This window comes from Macaca fascicularis, chromosome 16 (genome assembly GCF_037993035.2).
Source record: "Macaca fascicularis isolate 582-1 chromosome 16, T2T-MFA8v1.1".
Taxonomy (NCBI): Eukaryota; Metazoa; Chordata; class Mammalia; order Primates; family Cercopithecidae; genus Macaca; species Macaca fascicularis.
Genome location: NC_088390.1, coordinates 48200329 through 48226439, shown reverse-complemented (window position 1 = coordinate 48226439; position 26111 = coordinate 48200329). Strand labels below are relative to the sequence as shown.

At 47.3% G+C, this 26111-nt stretch overlaps 1 protein-coding gene across 6 annotated transcripts in view; it reads right to left on the bottom strand.

Moving 5' to 3' along the window:
* Positions 1-632: 632 nt before the first annotated feature.
* MTMR4 (myotubularin related protein 4) overlaps positions 633-26111 on the bottom strand; it is a 29625-nt gene continuing 4146 nt past the window's right edge. For 3 of the 6 annotated variants that reach the window (XM_045375095.3, XM_005583835.5, XM_005583834.4), the window contains exons 3-19: positions 24059-24148; positions 23598-23714; positions 22622-22704; positions 19867-20027; positions 19654-19750; positions 19347-19460; positions 18307-18503; positions 17927-18055; positions 16352-16463; positions 15658-15853; positions 15180-15365; positions 14927-15097; positions 14621-14775; positions 6007-7405; positions 3899-4009; positions 3568-3656; positions 633-2910 (exon numbers count right to left, since the gene is read on the bottom strand). In XM_045375095.3, coding sequence (XP_045231030.1) covers positions 2733-2910; positions 3568-3656; positions 3899-4009; positions 6007-7405; positions 14621-14775; positions 14927-15097; positions 15180-15365; positions 15658-15853; positions 16352-16463; positions 17927-18055; positions 18307-18503; positions 19347-19460; positions 19654-19750; positions 19867-20027; positions 22622-22704; positions 23598-23714; positions 24059-24148 — 3585 coding nt within the window. In that variant the 3' untranslated portion in view covers positions 633-2732. Of the gene's footprint in view, positions 2911-3567; positions 3657-3898; positions 4010-6006; positions 7406-14620; positions 14776-14926; positions 15098-15179; positions 15366-15657; positions 15854-16351; positions 16464-17926; positions 18056-18306; positions 18504-19346; positions 19461-19653; positions 19751-19866; positions 20028-22471; positions 22705-23597; positions 23715-24058; positions 24149-25563; positions 25793-26111 lie in introns of those variants that run through there. The other 3 variants (XM_065531274.2, XM_005583836.4, XM_074019159.1) reach the window with 3 other exon arrangements.

Genomic DNA, 26111 nt, shown 5'->3' with positions numbered 1-26111 from the left:
ACAATTTACCCAAGGTTAGACGAGAACTGAGGTCCCTGGGAAGAGGGAATCACAAGAATCTAAGTACTATCTTGTGTGCCTGCCCAAACAGCTGGTGGCATTTTAGACATTAAAGATAAGATGGGATAGAATTCTACGGAATCCATAAGAATCGATCCCTAGCCAATCAATAAATAAGAATGTAACAAGAGCTGTGCTGATTCAAAAAGAGAGGTTCATTTGAAAATGGAAATTGGCCGGGCACAGTGGCTCACGTCTGTAATCCCAACACTTTGGGAGGCCAAGCGGGGTGCACTGCTCGAACCCAGGAATTTGAGACCAGCCTGGCCAACATGGTGAAACCGCGACTCTACTAAAAATACAAAAATTAGCCAGCGTGGTAGCGTATCTGTAAGTCCTAGCTACTTGGGAGGCTGAGGCAGAAGAATCGCTTGAACCCAGAAGGCGGAGGTTGCAGTGAGCCGAGATCGCACCACTGCACTCCAGCCTGGGGAACAGAGGGAGACTCCATCTCGAAATAAATAAATTGGAAATTGCTGGGAGAAAGGGGTACAATGTTCTACTCTTCTCATAGTCAAAGAATAAGTGAATATTAAGGTTTTTTAGAAATGAAAATAAAACAACCCAACAAAGCAGCACTAATATAGAGATTTTATTTAAATTGTATTGAATTTTTACAGCACATTGCATTTTTGTCACAACGCAACTGCACAGTTTGGATTTTTGGCCACATCATGTCACTTACACCCACAACAGCTCTTAAAGGAGTATTTAATGAACACATCTGAGCCAAGAGCCCAGAGTCTCTCTCCAAGGCCATGCAGTTTGTTCACTGATGGGACAGTCCCTCAAAACAGCCACACTAAGTAGACAGATACAGTCTCCCCAAATGTTACCAATCTTACTCCCCTTGAAAACAGACAGAGTGAAGTGCAATGAAAGTCAAGTTAATTAAAAAGCCACTCACAACTGGCAGTAAATTTTAATGATTGATAAAATGCTTAAAATAATTTTATGTATCAGAAACAAGGAATACCTTGTTACTTTTTCAATGATCTCAGGAATTTTGCAGACACAAAATATCCATTATTCAGCTCCATTTAAATGAAAAAAAAGTTCCGCTAGGCTGACCTAAATACGCCAAAACTTTTTAGGTTACATCTATGGCAAGTACAAAAGAACCACAGATGCTTCTCTGTAGGACTGAAAAGGTCAGGGAAATAATGATTCTTGTTCTAAATGCAGATCCTAGTTATTTTGGAATGAAATGCTGTTTTCTAGAAAGCAACATGAAAGTAGCAGTGAGAAAGATGACTACCATCATTTCAAAACAGGATAAGCCTAAATGTAATTTACCATTTATATGTCAACAAATTAAGGAAAATGTATAAAGTCCTAGTGGTTTCATTATAGGCCAAGGAGACTGTATCTGTCCCACCCACAGTACATGGCTATATCACTGTATCTTTTGGTTAAGTGCCACTGGTACATATTAAGATGAAAAAAAAAAAAAAACAAACAAAATAAAAGTTTTAAAAAACCAACAACGTTTGGTCCAAATGGACACATGTTCTCTCCCGATTTTGGTATCAAGGCTTTATTCTCTTCTGTTTGGGTTCCATTGTTAAGTGCACAGAAATAGACAGCAGCATTTGTACTGAAACCCTCACATACCAAACAGCATATGCTAGGAGGTAAAAACCAAACGCTAAATTCTACCCTCAAGGTGTCAAGTGTTCAGGATAAGAAGCAATGTGACCCAGAGGAGGCAGCAGCCAAGGGAAAGACAACATGGGGGAAACGGGCAATGGAACAACAACGAAAACCTTTGTTTTATTTTCATGCCAGGAGAGGATCAAGGTGTAGCTCCTGTGTTAGCACCAGGACAACTAGGAAAAGTCAGGCGCAAAGGGTAGGGCACAATCAGCAGATGTTTCACAAGGATAATTTTTACTTTTCCCTTCTCATTCTTCACAGTGAGTAACTCAAGAGCTGCCACTGTGTAACAGAGACGACTGCCTTCACAGCTCAAAATAACTCAATCAGCAGAGTTTTCCTCTGCTCCCAAAAATGGCTTGCTCCCTAGAACTGTCCCCCTAAACTGAATATTCACCAACGCTGGCTGATGAGCCAACTGAAAAATACATTGAAACCTCCACTTGCTGAACCAGTCTTCAAACCAAACTCCACAGAAAGACAGTACTAATGCAACTAGAGGGAGTGCCTCTAAAGACTGAGCCTTCATGCACAGACACAGAGCACAGAGGTACAGGATATAGTTCATCTCAAATAGGACAGGAATTCCTATCTTGTATACTATAATCTGCTTTTGTCAAGGTGGAGGAGAGATGGGTCTGGTTATCACTTGGAGTTTGGTTATACGTATGCCATTCTATTGCTGTTTGGGGCACTTTGCACCAGGTAACATCTATGCAATCATCATCTTGTGACCTCCAGGAGAAAGAGGCTGGAGTCACCAACTCAACATTAAGCTTCCAGACCCTGGGTCTGGGTTAGGACCATTACCCCAAGGTGAGGGTCTCACCAGTAGAGGACCTCCTGCCAAATTGCAATTCCTCTGCTCCAGTTTCATGATACCAAGGAGGATTTCTCAAGATGGTATCTCTGAGCTCTGTGATTTCATGAGCCACACCAACGAACCTTCCAAACTACAACTGAAGCAGATCCTCCCTTCAAACCTGCTAAAGTTGGACAGGTCGTCTCCCCGGCATTCAACTGGAAGCTGTAGCAATGGGTTTCTTCAGCTGTTGGCTCATGAGTTCCCTGGCACGAGAGACTTGAATGTGTTCGTAACAGGAGTTACAGACGAGAACTGGGTCATAGAGTTGCTGATCAGGAATGGGCAGCTTCAGGTGGCAGCATCCAGCACAAAATACATTCCCACAATTTCTGCCAAAGCACGAAGAGGGAAGAGTTCATCAGAAATGCCAATATACTAGCCAGGCAGGGTGACTCACACCAGTAATCCCTGCACTTTGCTAGGCTGAGGCAGTAGAATTGCTTGAGGCCAGGAGTTTGAGACTTGCCTGAGCAACATAGCAAGACCTCATCACTAATAAAAAAAAATTAATTAATATTAAGAAATGCCAATATACTGAGAATGAGTGATACTAAATGAAAAGTTGGGGACAAACAAAAATAGTTTCTATAAAGAGGTATCCACTTCCAAATGGATTCCATTTAGTTCTATACATATGTATTGCACTGTTTTTGTTTTTGTTTTTGAGACAGAGTCTCGCTCTGTTGCCAGGATGGAGTGCAGTGGTGTGATCTCAGCTCACTGCAATCTCCAACTCCCTGGTTCAAGTTGTTCTCCTGCCTCAGCCTCCAGAGTAGCTGGGATTACAGGCACACGCCACCACACCCAGCTAATTTTTATATTTTTAGTGGAGACAGGTTTCACCATGTTGGCCAGGATGGTCTTGATCTCCTGACCTCGTGATCCGCCCGCCTCAGCCTCCCAAAGTGCTGGGATTACAGGCGTGAGCCACTGCGCCCAGCCTGCACTGTTTTTTAAGTCATACTAAATCATACAAAACATCTTACCTGCAATGGTGTCTTCGTTTGGCCAACCAGAATTCACAGTCACAGTTATAGCAGTGTGATGCCATATGGTCTGGAACCCAGCGAGTCACCTAATAGAAGGCACAAGGAAAAATTCCTGGTCCTTGCTGACAGACTGGAAGAGCAACACTGCAATAAGGAAAGCATCCCAGGAGAAAGTGACAAGGCTTATCTTCATAACTGGCTACCACTTGCCTACCAGGTTGACACTCCACTGGGAGACAGCTCAGTCTACAGCATGTCATTCATCTCTGGGAAGTATGACGACTCACTGGCTCACATAAGTACCCACCACATATGTGCCTAAACATACCTCAGTCTCTTTCTTATCAACAGGTTCCCAGCTTGCTTCTGAAAGGCAGTCTTCACTGTGATCAGAGCCAAAATCCTCAGTATCGCTGCCATCTGACTCCTTCAAACATGTCTGATGAAAAGGCAAAGACAACAACATTATCTTCATCATCATTAACACTTAGTGTTTACCATGTGTCAGGCACTGTGCTAAGTGCATTACATACATGAACTTATTTCTCATGACAGTCTTACAACGTATACTACTAATATCCCCCTTTTACAAATAAGAAAATGAAGCCACAGAGAAAGTTAAGAGCTGATATGTGGTAAAACTGGGATTTGAACCTAGTATTGTGGCTTCAGACTTATACTCTTACCAATATGCTACACTACAGCATAGAAAGACTCTCTTGTTACGTTCTAAACCAGGGGTTGGCAAGCTACGGCCCACAGGCCAAACTAGCCCACTGCCTGTTTTTGTAAATCAGGTTTTGTTGGAACACAGCTGCATTCATTCATTTACATACTGTCTATGGCTGCTTTTTGTTTTGTTTTTGAGACAAGGTCTCGCTCTTTTGCCCAGGCTGGAATGCAGCGGCATGATCACGGCTCACTGTAGCCTCAACATCCTGGGTTCAAGAGATCCTCCGACCTCAGCCTCCCGAGTAGTTGGGACCACAAGCATCCGCCACCATGTCCAGCTAATTTTTTTGTAATTCCTGTAGAGATGGGGTTTTACCATGTTGCCTAGGCTGGTCTCAAACTCCTTGGCTCAAGCGATCCACCCACCTCGGCCTCACAAAGTCCTAAGACTACAGGCATGACCCACTGTGCCTGGCCTATGGCTGCTTTTGCACAACACCAGAGCTGAGTAGTTGCAACATAGACTGTATGGCCCACAAAACCTAAAATAGTTATTATTTGGCCCTTTACAAAAAAAAAAAAGGTTTGTTGATTACTGTTTAAAGCACCAGAGAAGTGAGAAGCAGGCAAGTGGGGAGCACCTTAACAGAAGAAAGGAAAGTGTCTGAAAATGGCAAGATACCATGGGGAGGAAGCTGGCTCCTAGAAGCTCCCCAAGGACTATGGTGCCAGAACCTGAGGCTGCCCAACACTGCACAGCCTACATAGTCTTCATCTCTCACCTGGATTATTCCAAAATGACCTTACCAGCCTCCCAATCTGGGTCTCAACTGACTCATTAAAATTGTACACTGTTGGGCCACGCACAGTGGCTCACACCTGTAATCCCAGCACTTTGGGAGGCTGAGGTGGGTGGATCACGAGGTAAGGAGATTGAGACCATCCTGGCTAACACGGTGAAACCCTGTCTCTACTAAAAATACAAAAAAAAAAAAATTAGCTGGCCGTGGTGGCAGGCACCTGTAGTCCCAGCTACTTAGGAGGCTGAGGCAGGAGAATGGTGTGAACCCGGGAAGGCGGAGGTTGCAGTGAGCTGAGATCGCGCCACTGCACTCCAGCCTGGGTGACAGAGCGAGACTCCATCTCAAAAAAAAAAAAAAAAAAAAACAATTGTACACTGTTGCAAGAGTGTAAGAGTCATTTTCTTAAAGTACAACTCTGATCATATTATACACTGGCCTAAAATTTTATTGCCTTAAGGGTAAAATCCAAACAAGAAGGGCACTCAAGCTGACCCTTCTAATCTCCACCTACTTCTCCAATGTCAGCTCCCACCACCCTATCTGTCTCTTACAGCCCCAGTGTAAGTGTGTATGCATGCATGTACACATATACACTCGCATGTCCCATCCTTTTAAGCCATATCATTGGAGTACCTATTGCCACGATGCTTCTGCAAATGGTGTTTCCTTTTCACTGTCTACCTAGCTAAATATCACACATTCTTCAGCACTCAGCTCAAGCATTACCTTCTCAAGAAAGCCTTCCTTGATGTTTCACTCCATTCCAGCCCTCTAACACCCGATGCCTCCTCAATCATAGCACTTAAAAACATCATTCTAATTGCTTACTTGTTTTTCATCCTATAGTCCAGGCACCTAACTCAGTGGCACACAGCAAGTACCCAACGAATAAATGCTGAATGGAGGGAAGGCTGGATGAACAGACTAAATAATGGGTGTATGGCAGTTGGTGACTACTTACAAAATCATCCTCATAGTCCATGGGAGGCTCTGCTGGAGGGGCACAGCAGTGACGGATATCCAGCCTCATCTGAAGCTCACGCACCTGTCGACGTAGCTGCTCTACCTCTTGCTTGTACCCTGCTTCGATTTGCCGTAACCTATGCTGGATCACATCCGTGGGAAAGGGGAGTCCATCATCATCCAAATAGAGAGGAGGCACTGGAGAAGGACAGGTCAGTGGAACAGGCTTTGTGCTAGAGACTTGCTTTGGGTGACTGGACAACCACATCCGGTTCTTTCCTCCTGGGCCAGTACAATGTCCATTGGAATGACTAGAACAGACAGGTGACTTCATACCTTCTCTCTGAGCCCACTGGCCCCCAAAGCAGGGCCCCGTGGCCCGCATCTGCTTACTGTTTGGCCTCTTGCTACAACAGCCATAGGAAAGCAGCCGCCGAGGGGTGGCCTCCCCACTTGGGAATGAAGTCACCATCCCTTGGAAGCTGTCCCAGTTGGACCCTAGAAAAGAGAACTCACTAATCTGGCTCTGAGAAATTGGCTTCCGGACCAATTCCAATGGCATTTTCCCAAAGCGAGGATTTTCCAATAACTGCCCATTCCTATTACTTCCTCTTTTACCAATGTCTTCCTCCCCATGAGTCAGATCTGGCACAGAACTCGGTTGCTCCTGGTGGGAGATACTTGCCACAGACCCTGAGGGATCTTGGTTGAGGAAGTCAGCCCTTGGGCCTAGAGGAGTTTGGCAGGCAGCACTTGGTGGGTTGCAAAGGGTGCTGAGGCTGTGATCGAGAACACATTTGTAGGGCACACCTAGCAAGGAGTCTGGCTGGGCCTGTTGGGGCGCACCTGTAGAAGAGTCCTGGGAAGACTCAGGAAAATTACAAACTCCATCACACTTATTAGAAATGACCTTGGAGAGTGCACTGACAGCTTCTGTTTCAGGACAATGTTCAGGTGGCTCCCCTGTGCCATCTAAAGTCCTACCCACCTCATTCTGGGCAGAAGGGTTGGGAGCTGGTCCCTTAGTCTCTTCCAGGACTTTGATCTCAGGATCAGAGGTGTTGCTCTTCATTTCCCGAGGCACTGCGGTATTAAGCAATTTGTAACTTGGAGAACAGTTTTTGTGACTCTTGAAAGGTTTATTGCTCAAGTAGTCTTTCTGGCTGCTGGGCAGAGGAGGAGGAAGACCCACTTCTCCCACAGTCTGCTGAGGACCTCCTACCCCAGAGTCCACAAAGGTTGTCTCTGATCCCTCAGGATTGCTGTGCCAGGGCTCCAGGCCTACCCTGACCTCCTGACAGTGGTTATTCAGGTTAGGGTCACTGGATGTACGAGTCAGGGGGCTGCTTGTGTCACAGGCAGAAAGAAGATCATCCATGGATCTGGTTTTAGGTAATCTGGAATGACAAATATAACACCTCCGGGTCAGGAGATGGGCACTTGCAATACAATATATGGAGCTGAATCAATGGAGCAATATCAAAGCGAGAGTTTAGAAAAAATGACACTTAAGAACACTTAAGTTTAACAATAATGACCCTTAAGATCACAAATAACCAATGTTCACTGAAAGTTTACTCTGTTAAAAAAAGTGTAAGACATGGACCCTGTCCTCTGGAACCCAAAAATCTATCCTCAGCTTTTGTCAGCACTCAACCTACCAGTCTCCCTGGGCAATCTCAACCACTACAATGGTTTCAGCTGCCTTCTATGCCAATGCCTTCTGAATCTATTGTTCCAGCCAGGACTATACCCGAGACTCAAACCCAATATCTCACTGCCTCCATCACAATAAAACAGAAAGAAGACGGGTTTTGGAGCTAGAACATATTGGCTCTGACACTAATTAGCTACATGACTACAAATAAGTAAATTAACCTCCCAGATACTTGGTCTCTCCCTTTATACAATGATGATAATAAATCATACCTTGTAGAGATGCTACGAGAATTCAAAACATAGGCAACCAACCACAAACATAATAACCACAAACTTTATTAAGACAACACAACTCCCTCAGCACTGCTCTTTATAACCACTTAGCAGCGGTGTGCTCCTCTGATTCCCAAGGCCCCATGGAAACTTCCCCTGGTATATAGCACTCAGAGTTCTAGAGGCATTCATATATACCAGACGTGTTAAGGGACATTTTCAAGAATGGCCATCCTGATTATTAATGCAGTTCAAAGTCCTTAGAGCAATGAAAACTTGAGGGAAATTCACCAGGGAAACAGTAGAGACTTCACTGGCCTCCTATTTTTAGATGGCTCAGTCAGTTCAGCCCATGCGGAAAAATCCCCCAAAGGCAGAGTTACAACGCAGCTTATTTTAAGTAATTGATTTTTGAAACTTAAATGTTTTATACATATTTGATATAACTTTTATGACCAATTTTGATTTTTTTTTAATGGTATGAAATTCCAGGAAGGCAAAAACAGTCGTTATAATTAGAGTTCCTGGAGTCCCATAGGCAGGGCTCAAATCCCAATTTAACAACATCTTTGCTGTGTGACTTTAACTTCTCTAAGCCTCAGATCCCTCATCTATGGAATAAAGGTTAAAGTACCTAGCTCTTAAAGCTATTATGAAGATTAAACAAAAGAATCCACATCAAAGCACATTGCTCAGTACTTCCTATAACACATTATTGCACATCATTGTTTACTTGTTTAACTCCCTCTGCTGAAGTGTGCTGATGGCAGGACTCTGTCTTATTTGAATCCCCAGCACCTAGCACACTACCAGGGGCAAATGACTTGAGAAATGAATGAATAAGCTCAAAATACCACATCAACTTTCCACTGCTAGGTGCCAATTGAATGTGTGATATACATCAGGCATCTTGGTGGATCTTCTTAGACATCCAGACAACCAGGGTCCACCCAAGACCTAATGCATAAGAATGGCCAAGAGTGAGGCCCAGTGATCTGTATTCTTTTAAGTGCCACAGCTGACTTCTTTCTTTTCATTTTATTATGGAAACTTTCAAGCATACAAAAGAAGTAAAGAATATGCCGGGCACAGTGGCTCACTCCCGTAATCTCAACACTTTGGGAGGTCAAGGCAGGCAGATCTCTTGAGGCCAGGAGTTCAAGACCAGCCTGGCCAACATGGTGAAATCCCATCTCTACTAAAAATACAAAAACTAGCTGGGCGTCGTGGTGCACACCTGTAAACCCAGCTCCTACTTGGGAAGCTGAGACATGAGAATCGCTTGAGCCTGGGAGGCAAGAGGCAGAGGTTGCAGTGAGCCGAGATCGTACCACTACATTCCAGCCTGGGTGACAGAGCAAGACTGTCTCAAACAACAATAACAAATAGAAGCCTATAATTAACTCCGATGTGTTCTTCGTCCCAATTCAAATAACTGCCATCCTCCACAACTCATTCTATGTGTACCAAAGGTTAATCAGCAATGTTGACAGAGATAATAATACCTGAGTTTAGAACAAGGAGAGAGAGCTCATCCAGCTAGGTGGTCAAGGAAGGCTACACAGAGAGGGTAGGATTTGAGATGGGTATAGAAGAATGTGTTTATGACTTTAATGGAAGGATAAGAAAAAAGACAGTAGGACATTTTTGATCTAGGGAAAGGTAGAATCAAAGGTAAGTCAGGTCAGTTGTTACAGAGACCATTCCCTTTAAAATCTTTATACCAGTTATTTCTCCAAATCCAGTCTCCATCTTGAGCTGCCTACAACACACCTCCTTCTTTGCTGTCAACTAATATTTCAATCCCAATTTCCCTGTATCTCCGCTTTCTCCCCAAACTGGCTTGTCTTCTCGACTTTTCAATGTCTATTAGCGGTACTAATATTCTCCTACTTTCTAAGCTCAGATACTTGGGACCCAAAGTACTTTTCACTTCTACTCTTCAACTTTCAATCAATTCTGTAGCCTGCCAATGGTTCTCTATAGTGCTTCTAAATTTAATCCTTCCTCTTTGCCAGGGACTCTTCCCCTCATACCTAAACTACTACAGCAGTGCTGGCTGGTCTCTGTGCCTCCAGCTACCCTGTACTCACTGATTAGTTCTCCAAGGATCCCACTGTCAGAAGATCACAGTGACTTCCTATAGTGACTTCCTATTGACAACCGAATCAAAATAAACTCTTTACTGTAATGTTTAAAGCCTTCAATGCCCTCAATGACCTGTCTTATATTTCCTTCTATTCCTTAAAATAGCCCCTTCTCAACCCCTGCCAGCCACAGAAGTTCTTTTTTAAAAAAAAAACTACCTCTCGCCCAGGCGTAGTGGCTCACTCCTATAATCCCGGCACTTTGGGAGGCCAAGGTGAGCAGATCACTTGAGGTCAGGAGTTCGAGACCACCTTGACCAACATGGTGAAATCCCGTATTAAAAATACAAAAACTAGCCCAGCTACTATTACTAATACAAAATTAGTAATCCCAGCTACTCAGGAGGCTGAGGCAGGAGAATCAGTTGAACACGGTGGGCGGAGGTTGCAGTGAGCTGAGAAGATCATGTGACCGCACTCCAGCCTGGGCAATGGAGCAAGGCTCCTTTTCAAAAAGAAACCCTACCTCTCATGTATCTACTTCCTTTGGACCCCTCTCCACTAACCTTGTTACTAAGCTCACAACTACCTTTATTTCATTCATTTGTCCAGTTTTTTTTTTTTTTTTTTTTTTTGAGACAGAGTCTCGCTCTGTCACCTGGGCTAGAGTGCAGTGGCACCATCTCGGCTCACTGTAACCTCCGCCTTCCCAGGTTCACGCCATTCTCCTGCCTCAGCCTCCTGAGTAGTTAGGACTACAGGCGCCCGCCACCACGCCCAGCTAATTTTTTTTTTTTTTTGTATTTTTAATAGAGATGTGGTTTTACCATGTTAGCCAGGATGGTCTTGATCTCCTGACCTTGTGATTCGCCCACCTTGGCCTCCCAAAGTGCTGGGATTACAAGCATGAGCCACCACACCCAGCCGTTTGTCCAGTTTTAAGTAAATTTTTACTTGAGTAAATTTATTTAAATTTACTTATGTGCCAGATTCTAAGCCAGACACAGAGAACACAAACAGACCCACAGTTCTTGTCTGGTCCTTCATGAAAATTTCCTGAGTAAAACAGCCACCAAATGACCCTTTTAAAACACACATCATTTCTCTAAAGCTTTGAACTATACACTTTTTTTTTTTTTTTTTTTTTTGAGATAAGGTCTCGCTCTATCACCCAGGCTGGAGTGCCATAGCACAATCACAGCTCACTGCAGCCTCGACCTCCTGGGCGCAAACCATCCTCCTGCCTCAGCCCGCCAAGTAGCTGGGATCACGGCGCACGCCACCATGCCTGGCTAATTTTTGTATTTTTTGTAGAGGTGGAGTTTTGCCACGTTGTCCAGGCTGGTCTCAAACTCCTGGGCTCAAGCAACCTGTGCACCTTGGCCTCCCAAAGTACTGGGATTACAGGCATAAGCCACTGCGCCCAGCCTAAACTACACACATTCTTATCTGCTTAGATGCTGGCTTAGAATTGTTCTCTAGTTGGCCGGGTGCAGTGGCTCACGCCTGTAATCCCAGCACTTCGAGAGGCCGAGGCGGGTAGATCACGAGGTCAAGAGATTGAGACCATCCTGGCCAACATGGTGAAACCCTGTCTCTACTAAAAATACGAAAAATGAGGGTGTGGTGGCGGATGCCTGTAGTACCAGCTACCCTGGAGGCTAAGGCAGGAGAATCACTTGAACCCAGGAGGTGGAGGTTGCAGTGAGCCAAGATTGCGTAACTGCACTGCAGCCTGGTGACAGAGTGAGACTCCATCACAAAAAAAAAAAAAAAAGGAATTGTTCTCTAGTTGCTCTGTGTCTTACCTTAGAGCTTAAAATTATCTTGAAAGTAGAACCAATATCTTCTATTTATTTGGTGTAGCCCACAAAACCTAGTACAGTAATAGGCAACTTGTAGGTATTAAAGAAACATTTGTTGAATTGATAAGTCAGATACTAAGTTAATGAAATGATTATTAAATGAGTCACAGAGCTTATTCAAAATTTGATTAAAAGTTATGACCCCTCTCCCAGGAAAAGTAAACCTATGAACCTATTCATAGGTTTGCATAGTTTGGGGAAGGAAAAAAAATCACTGAATTCCTGAAACCTATCATGGTCCCCTCACAATGACTTAGTTCAAAAGACCCTCAAACCAGTAATTTGGGATGCTGGGTTTTTTGTTTTCCTTTATAATACTCAATCAATAACATATGTCATATTTGAAAAACTTTTAGCCAGGATGGACATGGTAGCTCACACCTGTAATTCCAGTGTTTTGGGAGGCCAAGGCAGGAAGATCACTCAAGGCCAGGAGTTTAAGACTAACGTGGGCAACAGACCCTGTCTCTACAAAAAATAAAAATTGGCACGTGCCTAATGAGCTAATTAGCTACCTGGGAGGCTGAAACATAAGGATTACTTGAGCTCAGGAGTTTGAGGTTACAGTAAGCTATAATTGTGCCACTGTACTCCAACGTAAATGACAGAACAAGACCCTGTCTCTTAAAAAAAAAAAAAAGCTCTCAGCCAATAAGCAAATATCAAAATTTGAGAGAGAGATATATATCCTTTGAGCATAGTATTTTCATTTATCTGGCAAAAATACTAGCACAAATGCAAAAATATGCATACAAAGTAACCCCACTGGCCAGGCGCAGGAGCTCACACATGTAATCTCAACACTTTGGGAGGCCGAGGTGGGTGGGTAACTTGAGGTCAGGAGTTTGAGACCAGTATGACCAACATAGTAAAACCCCGTCTCTACTACAAATACAAAAATTAGCCGGGCATGGTGGCGCATGCCTGTAATCCCAGCTACTCGGGAGGCCGGGGCAGGGGAATCACTTGAACCTAGGAGGTAGAGGTTGCAATGAGTTGAGATTGTGCTACTGAAGTCCAGCCTGGGCAACAGAGCGCAACTCTGTCTTTAAAAAAACAAAACAAAACAAAACAAAACTACAAAGTAACCCTACTAAACTATGTACTTAAAAATGGTGTGGATGGTAAATAGCATGTGTATTTCACAATTTTTTTTTTTTTTTGAGACGCAGTCTCGCTCTGTTGTCCAGGTTGGAGTGCAGTGGCGCGATCTTGGCTCACCGCAATCTCCGCCCCTCAGATTCAAGCGACTTTCATGCCTCAGCCTCCCAAGTAGCTGGGATTACAGGTGCCTGCCACCATGCCCGGCTAATTTTTGTATTTTTAGTAGAGACAGGGTTTCACCATGTTGGCCAGGCTGGCCTTGAACTCCTGACCTCAAGTGATCTGCCCGCCTCGACCTCCCAAAATGCTGGGATTACAGGTGTGAGTCACCATGCCCAGCCTGTATTTTACAATTTTTTAAAAAGTTACACATACAAGGATGTTCACAAAAGCACTCCCTGTAATGATTTAAAAAAAAATGGAAATTACCTAAATGATGAATAGGAATCTGGTTATATAAATTGTGGACTACTCTGAAGCCAATAAAAACAAGAAAAGAAATTTAGATGTGCTGTTATGAGAAGACAATCTAATACAAAGTGGGAAAAACAAGTTGCAGAATATGCAAAAAAGTAAAAAGGGTATGTAAAAATATTCTGATTTTATTTATAAAAATGTTTCCACATGAGAGCATGAGTGTGGATTTACCTATGTAGAGATAAACATCTGGAAAGACACATAACAAATGTTAATAGTGGACACCTGTGGGGACAAGGATCCTAAGGGATTTTCTACTTTTATACTGACTATTTTTTTAAAAACAAGAAACAGGTACTACTCTCATAATTTAACCAACACCATCTCACTTCCCCCCAAAACATTCAGCCAGAAGATAACTAATTTTATGTCTCCCTTTTAAATTCTGGCCTTTTTCTGACGGAGTAATATAAGGCCATCCCCCTGCTGGGAACCCATTTCCCTGAGAGTCAGATGTTTCTAGAAGCTAATGCTGGACACAACAAAGGTTGCTACTAATATAGCAAGCTCTCCGTGCCCTGTACCAGTGAACAAAAATCAAGACCATTCTCACAAACCTTCCTAAAACAGTCCTTTCTGTTTTGTTCTCTCCCCTGCTTGGGTATATCATACAGGGTGATAGCAGCTCCTTCAGGAAAAAAAGTATCCAACCTTATCTTCAGAGGACCTTGAAAATACACAGAGTGTACTCCAGGCTGGCTACAAGTCTTGGCCAAGCTTTTCCTGCAAATGACTCAAGAAGTTGCTTTTAAATACCTCAGAAAGAGGCCGGGCACGGTGGCTCACACCTGTAATCCCAGCACTTTGGGAGGCCGGAGCAGGTGGATCATCTGAGGTCAGGAGTTCGAGACCAGCCTGGCCAACATGGTGAAACCCCGTCTCTATTGAAAATACAAAAATTCGCTGGGTGTGGTGGTTGGCGCCTGTAATCCCAGCTACTCGGAAGGCTAAGGCAGGAGAATCGTTTGAACCCGGGAAATGGAGGTTGCAGTGAGTTGAGATTGCGCCAGTGCACTCCAGCCTGGGGGACAAAGCTAGATTCCGTCTCAAAAAAAAAGAAAGAAAGATAGAGAACATTTAGATGAGATGGGAAACAGTTATTGCTTTCCTAGTGGAGAGAGGAGAAAGAAAGAAGGGCTTTTCTTACCTGTCCAGAGAGCGGCCAGAGAACTCCTGGCTCTGGGCCACTGGGGAAAGGTAAAGATCCATGTTTTCCTCCCCAAGTGTGCATGGAGATGATGCTGGCAGATAAACAGCCGTCCAGAGGTGCAGGGCCCGGACATGACAAACAGGATGCAGGACCTAGGGAAGCAGCCCAATACGAGTGCTTTGTCAAGAGTCTCTGGTCCCTTTTCTTTCCCTAAGCCCTTGACTCTACATTTTCCCTACTGATTCAGCTCCTTCTCCCTATAGGTTTCTAAATAGCACCTATAGGAAAAGGGCTGAGACTCACCATGTCTGAGCTGGGTGTGTAGAGGAAGTTATGAAAGTTTTTATTGCCAGCTCGAAGGAGCGCCCACACAGAGCAGGTCCGCTTGTAGATGTTGCGCTTCTCTCGCTCACAGGGGTTGTTGGCCAGGAAGGTGCCATAGAGGCAGGAGTATGTGTGTTGCACCAGTTTTACCTAGAAGGCAGAGAGAGCTTGCACCTGGGGGCCTTGAGCTGTCATTCCCCCAATCCCTCTTGTCACAGGGTTTAGGACTTACCAGGAATGCTTCATTAAATTCAAACAGGCAGGGGAACTGCTTAAGCAACTGATGAACAGAATCAAGCCACTGGAGGAACACAGGGCATTGTTCGTTTTGGTCCTCCACATTCTCTTGGTGGCCACAGCGATCTCCAAACTTGTGCCCAAAATCCAGCCAGTCAGACTCCACTAACACTTGGAAGCCCTGCAAAAAAAGAAACTATTCAAACATAGGGCCTCTCTGGAAACGCTGACGTGCTGCTCTCCCGGGAACTGCCCAAAGCAGGGAGCTGGCAGCTTCAAAGAAAACTAGGACTGGACCTAGAAGAGGACTAAAAGCCACCAATTTTCCAAAGCTTTGGGAGTTGAAAAAAAAGGGAAAAAAAAAGAGCCACCAATGTCCTCTACTGAAAGATTCCTAGGACAGATCCAGAGGGCTCAACACCTTCCCTCCTCCCACATTCCCTCTGGTCTTCCCACCCAATTCCTCTCAATACCTCCAACGTCCTGTAATATGGGTCCAGTAATATTTTGGCCAGGGCTACGATCTGTGGTGTGCGGTCCCAGCCGTCGGAGCAGTGTACCAGCACAGGCCGGCCTTCCCGGTCTACTGTATTTGCCACCAGCACAGCTGCTTTTAGCATTACCGACAAGTGCTGCAGCCATTTGGTACTCTCCAATGCCGACAACCAGCTACACAAGAGCAGAAATCAAGTCGGTCACAAAGGGAGCTGAGGCCACAACAGTCTCTCCTCCATCCACAGCCAGCCCTACCCAACAAAGTCCCCAGTGAGAACTGAAACAAAGAGGTACAACCCAGGGCCTTTTGGACAAGAGGTATCTAGCAGGAAGGTAGGGAAGACAGGACCTGCAGCAGATAAGAGCTTATGAGGCTCAAAAGAGGAACTGGGAAGCATCACATGCGCACTCAGCCATTTTCTCTCCCCAGTTCTCTGTGTTCTTTGAGTAGAACAACTGATCCAAACTAAAGGAATTCAATGTCCTGTGACCACGCCAAAGTGTTGGCTGAGAAGTGGAAGGGTTCTTGGAACTAGCCCATGGCACCCAACTCCACCCAGGCCCTCAGGTCTCCTGCTCTCCGAACTTCTCATCTCCCCATCTAATCTTCCAAGAATAAGAGGTACTGGGTAAGGAATGAGACTGGAAGGAATCCGAGCAGGGAACACCTACTTGCTAGGATCCGGCATCTGGCTACACACAGCCCGGAGGTACTGAAAGCTGTTCCGGATGGCATGGATGTTGGCCATTCCCATGAACACGACCTCACAGTTGGGATAGTACTCTGTAGACATGACAGGAGAGTGGGACGTAAAAGCACGTCCTAGGCTGGGCGTGGTGGCTCACGCCTGTAATCCCAACACTTTGGGAGGCCAAAGCAGGTGGATCACCTGAGGTCAGGAGTTCGAGAACAGCCTGACTAACACAGTGAAATCCCGTCTCTACTAAAAATACAAAAATGAGCTGGGCATAGTGGTGGACACCTGTAATCCCAGCTACTTGGGAGGCTGAGGCAGGAGAATTGCTTGAACCTGGGAGACGGAGGTTGCAGTGAGCCGAGACCGCGCCACTACACTCCAGCCTGGGTGACAGAGCGAGACTCCGTCTCAAAAAAAAAAAAAAAAAAAAAAGCACGTCCTGGAAACAGGCATCCAGGACAAGAGTGGTCCCTGGTGGGCAAAGCTTCCCTGGCCAGGCAGAGCACTCCAGCATGGGAACTAAATACAGTTTTGAAATCTGAATCACACTTATATCTCTGGAGACTCAGGTGCCATATACTAATAATAGTAACAGTAATGACAGATGATAGTAGTACTTAGAAAGACAATATAGCCGGGCGCGGTGGCTCACGCCTGTAATCCCAGCACTTTGGGAGGCCGAGGCGGGCGGATCACAAGGTCAGGAGATCAAGACCACGGTGAAACCCCGTCTCTACTAAAAATACAAAAAATTAGCCGGGCGCGGTTGTGGGCGCCTGTAGTCCCAGCTACTCGGGAGGCTGAGGCAGGAGAATGGCGTGAACCCGGGAGGCGGAGCTTGCAGTGAGCCGAGATCGCGCCACTGCACTCCAGCCTGGGCGACAGAGCGAGACTCCGTCTCAAAAAAAAAAAAAAAAAAAAAAAGAAAGACAATATATGCTAAATTCTCAATAAATAGTAGCTGCTCTGCAGCAATACTTTTATATATACAACTTCTTTTTCTTTTTTGAGACGGGGTCTCATGGTCACTCAGGCTACAGTACAGTGGCATGATATCAGCTCACTGCACCCTCTGCCTCTTCAAGCGATTCTCATGCCTCAGTCACCTGAGTGGCTGGGATGGGACCACAGGAGTGCACCACCATGCCCAGCTAATGGTTTGTATTTTTGATAGAGGCGGGGTTTCACCATGTTGCCCAGGCTGGTCTCGAACTCCTAAGCTCAAGTCATCCGCCTGCCTCTGCCTCCCAAAGTGCTAGGATTACAGGTGTGAGCCACTGGGCACAGCCTACATAGGCAACTTCTAACCATCCCAACAATTTTGCAAAGTTTGTAACACCCCCTTCTTGTAAAACTGAAAATAAAGCTTGGGCAGATTAAGCAACTTCAGCATAGTCATAGTCATAGCCATAGCTAGTAGGTAGCAAAGTTATGATTCCAAGCCAGGTTTGTTTGGGCTCTTTCCACTATACAAACGGCCCCCAACCCCCTCCTCACCAAAGCCACCCACAGCACAGGCTGGTTACAGACACCAGGATAAGAGCAATACCTTCGCATTCACAGCCTCCACCCTTGGCCCGGTTGGCCACTGCTGCTGTGTAGGATCGCGCATCCAGGATCAGCAGCTTCTGGGGGGCTGCTGTGCTCTCCACTCCAGAGCATGCAGTCAGAGAGGAATCTAAACACATAGCAGCAAGGAGCCCCTGAGTCAGCCAGCCACCCAGCCTCCTGCTGGCCCTCTGGCACTCCCTCTCAGAAGGCAGAACATGCAACTACAGACCCCTCACACTCCACAGCTTCTGACAAGGCAGGGACCCCAGCACCCCATGTGCGATCATCTTCCCAGACTCTCACTGAGGACTCCCTGGGAGCCAATCAAGCCAAGGAGGGGGCCTGCTCCCTGGGGGGTTAGCATCATCCACACCTTACCAAAGTCTGCATCACACGCCTCGCTGGTATCATTATTCCCGGTGCTGAGGGAGCCCCCAGTGGCCCTTGTCCCCGGGTCCAGGGCACAGGCTTTAGCGATGGACGTGACCAGATACTCATCATCAGCATTGCGCCAGCCCCACCAGCTGATCTCTGGCTGGCTGCAGCGGGCAATGGCAGCCCCATTGCGCAAGTGTCTGACAAAACAGAAGAAACCGTAATGCCCTTGGCATTCGAAGCCTCCAGAGGCCTACCTCAGGGGGTTAGACCAAAGTCTCTAGAGCCAGCAGGGGCTACCCACTCATACAGGCCATAACAGCAACCAAAAGCCCCAGCATCTCTAGCAGGCTTCACAGTTTACAAAGCACCATCACACATATTTTCTCAAATGGGCTCTGTACGCCCAAAGTGACCTTGACTCATCAAATATGCACAGCAACTGCTCCAGGTACAGACACCCAGCAGGAGAACAAGGCCTGGCTGAGCCAAGAACAGGAACAATTCCAAACTTCAGGGTTACTTCCTGTCTCACTCTATTTTAGCTACAATATTCTAGTGCAGAGATCAGCAAACATTTTCAGTAAAAAGTCAGACAACAAATTTTTGGCCTTGTGGGTCACAACCAGTTTCTGTCATGTATTTCTTCTTTGTTTTTTTAAAAATAGCCCTTTAAAATTGTAAAAATCATTCACAGCTTACAAGCCGTTTTATATAATAGACTATGAGCCAGATTTTGTCTGCAGGCCAGTTTGCCAACTCGTGTACCAATGTTTACACACACACACACACACACACACACACACACACACACACTCTCTCTCTCTCTCTCTCTCTCTCTAAAAAAAGGGGGGGAATGAATAAACTCCCTAACAGCCTTATTCTTAGGAGAAAAAACTAAGATAGTTTTTTGTTTTAAAATTATTTTATACTTCCCCATAGTGTCAATTCCCAGTCAACCAGGTTACCCAAAACCTCCAATACTGACTCTTTCCTTGTTGCATAAGAAATGGCCTCCCTACTTCCCGGCCCCACTGCCTCACCTATACACAACCACGGGGATCCGCTTCCAGGAGCGGAAGGAAGCCACATTCTCCAGCTCTTTGTCAGTGATCCACACAGGAACCAGCAGCTTCTGGGGGTAACTGGGGCACAATCTGAAAAGAGACCAGGTGGGGGTCACCGCACTGGGTCTAAAACATGTGACGACAGGATCCCTGGGGATGGCCTTGTGGGAAGAGAAACCAGAAGCCTTCCTCCCTCACAGACTAAGAAGCTGTGCCCACCACGCTTTATCCAAACACGGAAGCCGTTTGGTGTGGAAGGAGTTTTGGTCCCCAACCCTCTCACTTGTAGTTGCTGTTGATGTGTGAGACTCTCCAGACGTTCTGCAGGTCAAAGCCCATCCTTGCAAGCTCCGCCTCCTGCCGACAACGTATGTGCTCACCTGCAACAGAGGCCCCATGATGGTTAGCTTCCCAGAGCACCGATGTGCAGGAGTGGAGGAGGGATGAGAACCAAGGGGTAAGAAGCAGCCTCCCAAAGAAAATAGACTGGCCTCACCTGGCTGACATAGGTGAGTGTGCTGGTCCTCCTCAGTCAGCCCCAGGCACCAGGCATGGTAGGCAAAGGCAAAGAGGTCCTCAGGCTTGGCAGGTCTTGCTGTGGCTCGGCTTAGCCGTGAGAGCCACTCTTGGCACTGCTTGAAAGTGGAGAAGTGACACCTGCCAGGCAAGAAGCCACAGGCCTGGGTGAGGCAAAGTGCAGTTGTGCCATGGAGCTATCAGGGTCAAAAACACAGCCACAGGAAGGCTGTGAAGAGAGGCTGCAAAGCAAGAGGTAAAGCAGTGGGGACCCGGGGTGGGGGAATGAGGGACACTGACCAACACCCAACAGAAGTTGTCTCTCGTGATAATTCTCTTCCCAGGAACTCCTGTGTTTGAGGCATACTTATCCTCTCGAATGGGGCCCTACTGTTTCTTGTGTCAAATCTAAATGCTACCACATGGCCCTGAAAGTCTGCACTCCTTGTCCCTACCCTAATGGACCAGTGTTATCTCCCATGACTCCCTAACTCAAACCTTCTGCTTCAGGCGGGAAGTCCTGCTCACATCCTTCCCATCTCCTTGGTTTATCTTCTGCTTGATAATGTCTCCTCTCTGCCTAGCCACATCCTACTGATGCTTTGAAGATAGTTTCGGTCTCACCTCTTCCTTGAAGACTTCCCAGCCTACTCTATGCCAGAAACTCCTTCCTCTCTTGATTCTTAATGTGCTTGGAATATATATATATATATATATATATATATATATACACCTTTTTTTTTTTTTTTTTTTTGAGAGAGGGTCTTGCTCTTGCTCTGTCACCCAGGCTGGAGTGTAGTGGCGCAATCACAGCTCCCTGCAGCCTTGACCTCCTGAGCTCAGGCAATCCTCCCAACTCAGTCCCCTGAGTAGTTGAGACCATAATTGTGCAATAACTTTTTAAATTCTTCGTAGGGACAGGGTCTCTCTATGTTGCCCAGACTGATTCTTGAACTCCTGGGCTCAAGCGATCCTCCTGCCTCAGCCTCCCAAAATACTGGGATTACAGGTATGTGCCACTGTGCCTGGCCTGCTTGGAGTACTAAGCACCACATTTTCCCATAGCATTGCCACATGTTAGGTCTTCCAGCAGCTAGAGTTTAGCCTCCTTGAGGGAAAGAGCAATGTGAATGTTCCTCTGAATGCCCCACAGACCTGAGCACATGGTAGGCTCTAAAGTGGGTATCCTTTTAATAAACCTTGGAGTCATCCCAGATTCCTCTTTCTTTCATTTCAAATCTGTCAGCAAATCTTGTCATCTCCACCTTCAAAATACACCCAGAATCTGATTGCTTCTCACTGCTTTGGCTGCTACCACCTCAGACAGGCCGCCATGATCTCTCATCTGGGCAACTGCAATAGCTTCCTAACTAGCCTCCCAGTTTTTGCTTTTGCTCTTGCCCCCATTCTTTCATCTAGTCTCAATAGAGCAGCCAGCGTGATTCTGTGAAACATTAATCAGATCACATCACGCCTTTGCTCAAAATCCTCCAGTGGTTTTTCAGTTCCCTCAAAGTAAAAGCCAGTCTTCATGACAAAATGTCTGACACCCCGCTTTGTTCTCAGATCTTGTAACCCACTACTCTCACCCACAGGCACTCTACTCCAACCACACCAGCCTCCCTGCCAGTCTTCCAATATGCAGGCACACACCCACCTCAGGGCCTTTGCACTTGCCATTCTCTCTCTCTGGCACATTCTTTCCCCAAATACCCACATGGCCACTTTCTTCAAGTCTTGACTCAACTGCCACCTTTTTGGTGCAGCTTCTCTGATCACTTTCGTTTTGTTTTTTTGAGACAGGGTCTCACTCTGTCACCCAGGCCAGAGTGCAGTACTGTCATCACAGTTCACTGCAGCCTCAACTTCTCAGGCTCAAGAGGTCCTCCCATCTCAGCCTCTTGAGTAGCTGGGACTTCAGGCACACATCACCACACCTGGCTAATTTTTTATATTTTCAGTAGAGATGGGGTCTCGCCATGTTGCCCAAGCTGATCTTGAACTCCTAAGCTGAAGCAATCTTCCCACGCATCACCACACCTGGCTATTTTTTTCTATTTTTAGTAGAGACAGGGTCTCACTATGTTGCCCAGGCTGATCTTGAACTCCTAAGCTGAAGCGATCTTTCCACCTTGGTCACCCGAAGTGCTGGGATTACAGGCGTGAACCACCGCGCCCAGCCTAATTGTTCTACAATCTTCACCCTCATAGCACTCCATATTCCCTTTCACTGCTTTATTTTTTTTCCTTTACATTTACTATCATTTCACAAATTTTACTTATTACTTACGGTTGGTATCTCTTCATTGGGATGTAAGCTCTCTGAGAAGGGAAAATTTTGTCTATTTGTTCCCTGCTATATCCCCAGGGCTTAAAACAGTCTGGCATTGAGTAGGGTACTCAATACATGTATATCAAACGAATAAATAAATAAACCAACAATAATGGGAATGCTCTGTGCCAGATACTGTCCTCGGTGCTTTCATACACATACACATTGTCTCACTTAATCCTTACGATGACTCCATGAACCAAGCATTACCCCCAGTTTTTCAGGTCAAGATACTATGGGTCAGTACACTGACCTCCCAACCCAGAACATGGTCTTCACCTTTTCTTCCAACTGGGGAAAGTGAGGCAGGATCTTTCCTCTCTCGCACCAGAGAAACCCTGCAGCACAGAGATCTGGACAAAACGAGGGCCAGGGGACCTGAGTGAGGCCCCGTTGTTCTCACCTCACCACTTTGGAGTCCTTGCAGGAAATGTGCAACTGGAACATATCACGGCTCTCCACACTGTCAATCATCCGGAGGGGGACCTTTAGAGGAAGGGCAAACTGAAGCTCAGACTCCCCACTGGGTATCACTCCTTACCCTCACCCTAGCCTAGGCACTGATGTATCAATAGCAGGAAGGAAACCAACAATTACTGAGGGTCTGTTAAGCACCTGGTAACTGTACGGAGTCCTCTGCATATGTGATCCCAATTAATGATCCCAATAACCCTGCACGGCAGGTGTTTTCAGCCCATATTATTGAGGAGAAAAATCAAGCCTCAGTTAGGTGACTTGACCAAGGTCACCCAGCTGGTCAGTGGCAACACAGGAAAAGAGCCCAGGTTTGTCTGACTCCAAAGCCTGTGTTCTTCCAACAATGCCACTGTGCTCCTTAGAAGGGCCAGTAATAGAATAATGGAAAGAGAGAAGAGGAGAAAGGAGAATGAGCCAGAAACAGAGCTATAGCTAGGAAAATGAGGCAGGAAAACATGAGGTCAGAGAGAAAGAGAAGGGATCCCCAAGTTTTTTTTTTTTTTGAGATGTAGTCTCACTCTGTCACTCAAGCTGGATAGCAGTGGCACAATTTCGGTTCACTGCAACCTTCACCTCCCGGTTCAAGAGATTCCCGCACCTCAGCCTCCCGGGTAGGTGGGATTACAGGTGCGTACCACCAAGTCCGGCTAATTTTTGTATTGTTAGTAGAAATAGAGTTTCACCATGTTGGCCAGGCTGGTCTCAAACTCCTGACCTCAAGTGAACTGCCCACCTTGGCCTCCCAAAGTGCTGGGATTACAGGTGTGAACCACTGCGCCCGGCCTCCAACTTTTTTAACGACATGATCAAGGAGAGCTTTGGAACAATCCCACCTTGTTCCACCAGGCTAGAACCTCATAGGGATTCTAGCTTAGGGGTAGAAGAACAATACAGAAACTCACGTTGATGACAGAGTCCTTGAATTTGATATGCAGCCGGTAGTTAGAGATGGCAATGAGGGCATCGGCTGCCCGGCCCAGGAACTCTACTCCCTCACCCTGCAGCACTGTGAAGGGGACCTGTCAAGGGGCAGAGAAACCTTCAGTCCAAAGTGAGTGACCACCTTATCTTCCTCTATAGCCCCTGATCTGTGGGATCCCCTCTGGAAAAGGCGGACCAAGGCCGGAGAGGAGAGTTCTCTCCACAGTAACAGCACCAGGCAACAGCCGTACAGGAAAGCTCCCTTTCCTTCCCCAGGCTCAAAGGCTCCAGGATACACAGACAAACCCTCCTCCTCCAGAGACCAGGGAACAGGAAGCCAGAGCTCTGGTACCAGATCCCCTTGAGGATTTTTGGGAGAAGGGAGGGTGTTTTTTAACTAGGCAGGGAGCCACATCTACCCTGGCCCCCAAATCCTCCTTACCTGAAGATTCTCCTCCTCCTTCACTAGTTCCTTGGGGGGGAACAGATCCTTGGCTTGGATGTACTCCAGGCTGGGGGGCCCCTCCTCACCCTGTAGGAAGGCCACAGTCCTAAGTCACCAAGCTCCACTTAGCCCATCAGGCTCATTCTGCTTCCCTCCCCACCAAGAAATCCACAGATAACCACAAACACACCTCTAAAGGTTCTGGTCACCAGAGAAGGGAAAAGAGATCTGACTTGGCTGGACACAGGGAAGGGTGAAATGGAGAGAGTATCAGCCTATTAAGCCTAAGGAAAGAGTGAGGCCCCAGGAGGAATTGGGAATCTGTACTCTTCAAAGAGAGACTGTCCTACAGAACCAACATTTCAAAAATGGAGGAGAGAAAACTAAGGAAAAGAAAGACTATTTTCCTTAGACTCGTGTAAGGGTAAGGCAGGAGTGGGGATGGGAAAGTGCTGTCCTGAGGAAAAGGAGCCAGGTGTGGCAGCTAGTTTTAGAGAGGAGGGAAATCAGGCGCCTACAGCCACTGAAGCTTCAATCTGGTGGGTGAAGGAGACAAAGAGGAGTGGGTGGGGGGATTCAGTCCCACGCCTCTAGAGGGCCTTCACCGATGCTTTCAAAAGGAAGACGTGTTTGGGAGCTGGGCTTATCTTCTTGTTAGACCCACACTGCTGACAAGCCCCCATTACCTGCCAAGTAACCTGCCCTGCCTGCTAATCAGAGGGGAATTCCTGAGGAATACCCACAGCAAACAGAAGGAACTCCCCTCCCAACCACCAGGGAGGGGACCTGAGGGGATCCACGCGCCTGGGAGGAGCCAGGAGACCCAAGGACAGCCAGGAGAGAGAGAGAGGAGGCCTGGCAGACACCCACGGGGAAGGTGGGGGGGACAGCTGAGAGGACAGATGGGGGAAGCTGGGAAGGAGCATCAGCCAGAGCGGGAGGAGGGGAGGACCGGGAATGATGCAGAGGTACGGAACCCTGCAGAGACAGGGAAGATGGAAAAGAGAGGCTGTCTGGGGGACAGTCAAGGAGAAAAGGCTGGCATGTCAGGTGAGGGATGGAGTGGTGGAAGAGGGAAGGGACTGGAGCCCCGAGCCAGCTCACAGACATCCTGTGCTCCCCGACCAGCTCCCTAACATCCCATTCAGCCTACTGGCCACATCCCACATCTCCAAGCAAGGATTCAGCGGGTGGGACCAAGATGGAGAGGCGGAGGTAAAGAGATGTACCCCTGCAGGGCGGGGCCTAGAGATCTGCAGTCAAGGGCAGCGGCTGCGGGGCCAGGATGGACCACAGAATTTCCATTCCTGGCCTTCGACCATCTCCGGCACCCAAAGATAGAAGCAAGTCCAAGAAATAAACGGGTTAACCCACCTTCCCCGCCCCAAACGTTCGGAGCCGGGCCAGGGGCCTCGGGAAGGGGGATGGGCTGAAATCGAAGGCTGACCCAGGGCGGGGCTGCGGGTGCCTCCTAGGCCCCCAAAGGCAGGGTGGGCACTTACGAAGCAGCTAAGCATGGAGCAGGAGACGCGGGCGGTCAGGCTCATGGTCGCGGGCGGTCTGGGCGAGCGTACATGTCCCCGGAGCCGCTGCGCTGCCCGCCAGCCCCGAGCGCCGGCCGCATCCCGGCTGCGGGGCTCGCCAGGTGCAGCCGCGGCGGCCAAAAGGGTAGGGCGCTGGTGGCGGGGCCTCCGTGCGGCTCCCGCGCGCCTCTCCCCTCCTCTCCACAATGGAGCGGGCCCAGCTCCGCCCTCCCGCACGAGCGCAGAAGGGAGGGGAGCCAGGCGCGAGGAGAGCCCGGGACCGCGGCGGGAAGGCGGAGGCAGGGGCGGGGCGGCTCCGCGGGCCCCGCCCACAAGTCCAGCCTCCTCCCTCCCCGCTGACCCTGGGCCTCGTAGGAGGGCGTACCCTACACCAGGGACCTTTAGGAGCTTTCAGGAACATGGGCTACGGGACCGCCCACATCTTCTCATTTCCCTTCTTCCCAGGTGAGCCACCCCGTGCCCTCTTACAAAACCATCCCCACGCCCTCCCCTCCTAAGCTCCCCCG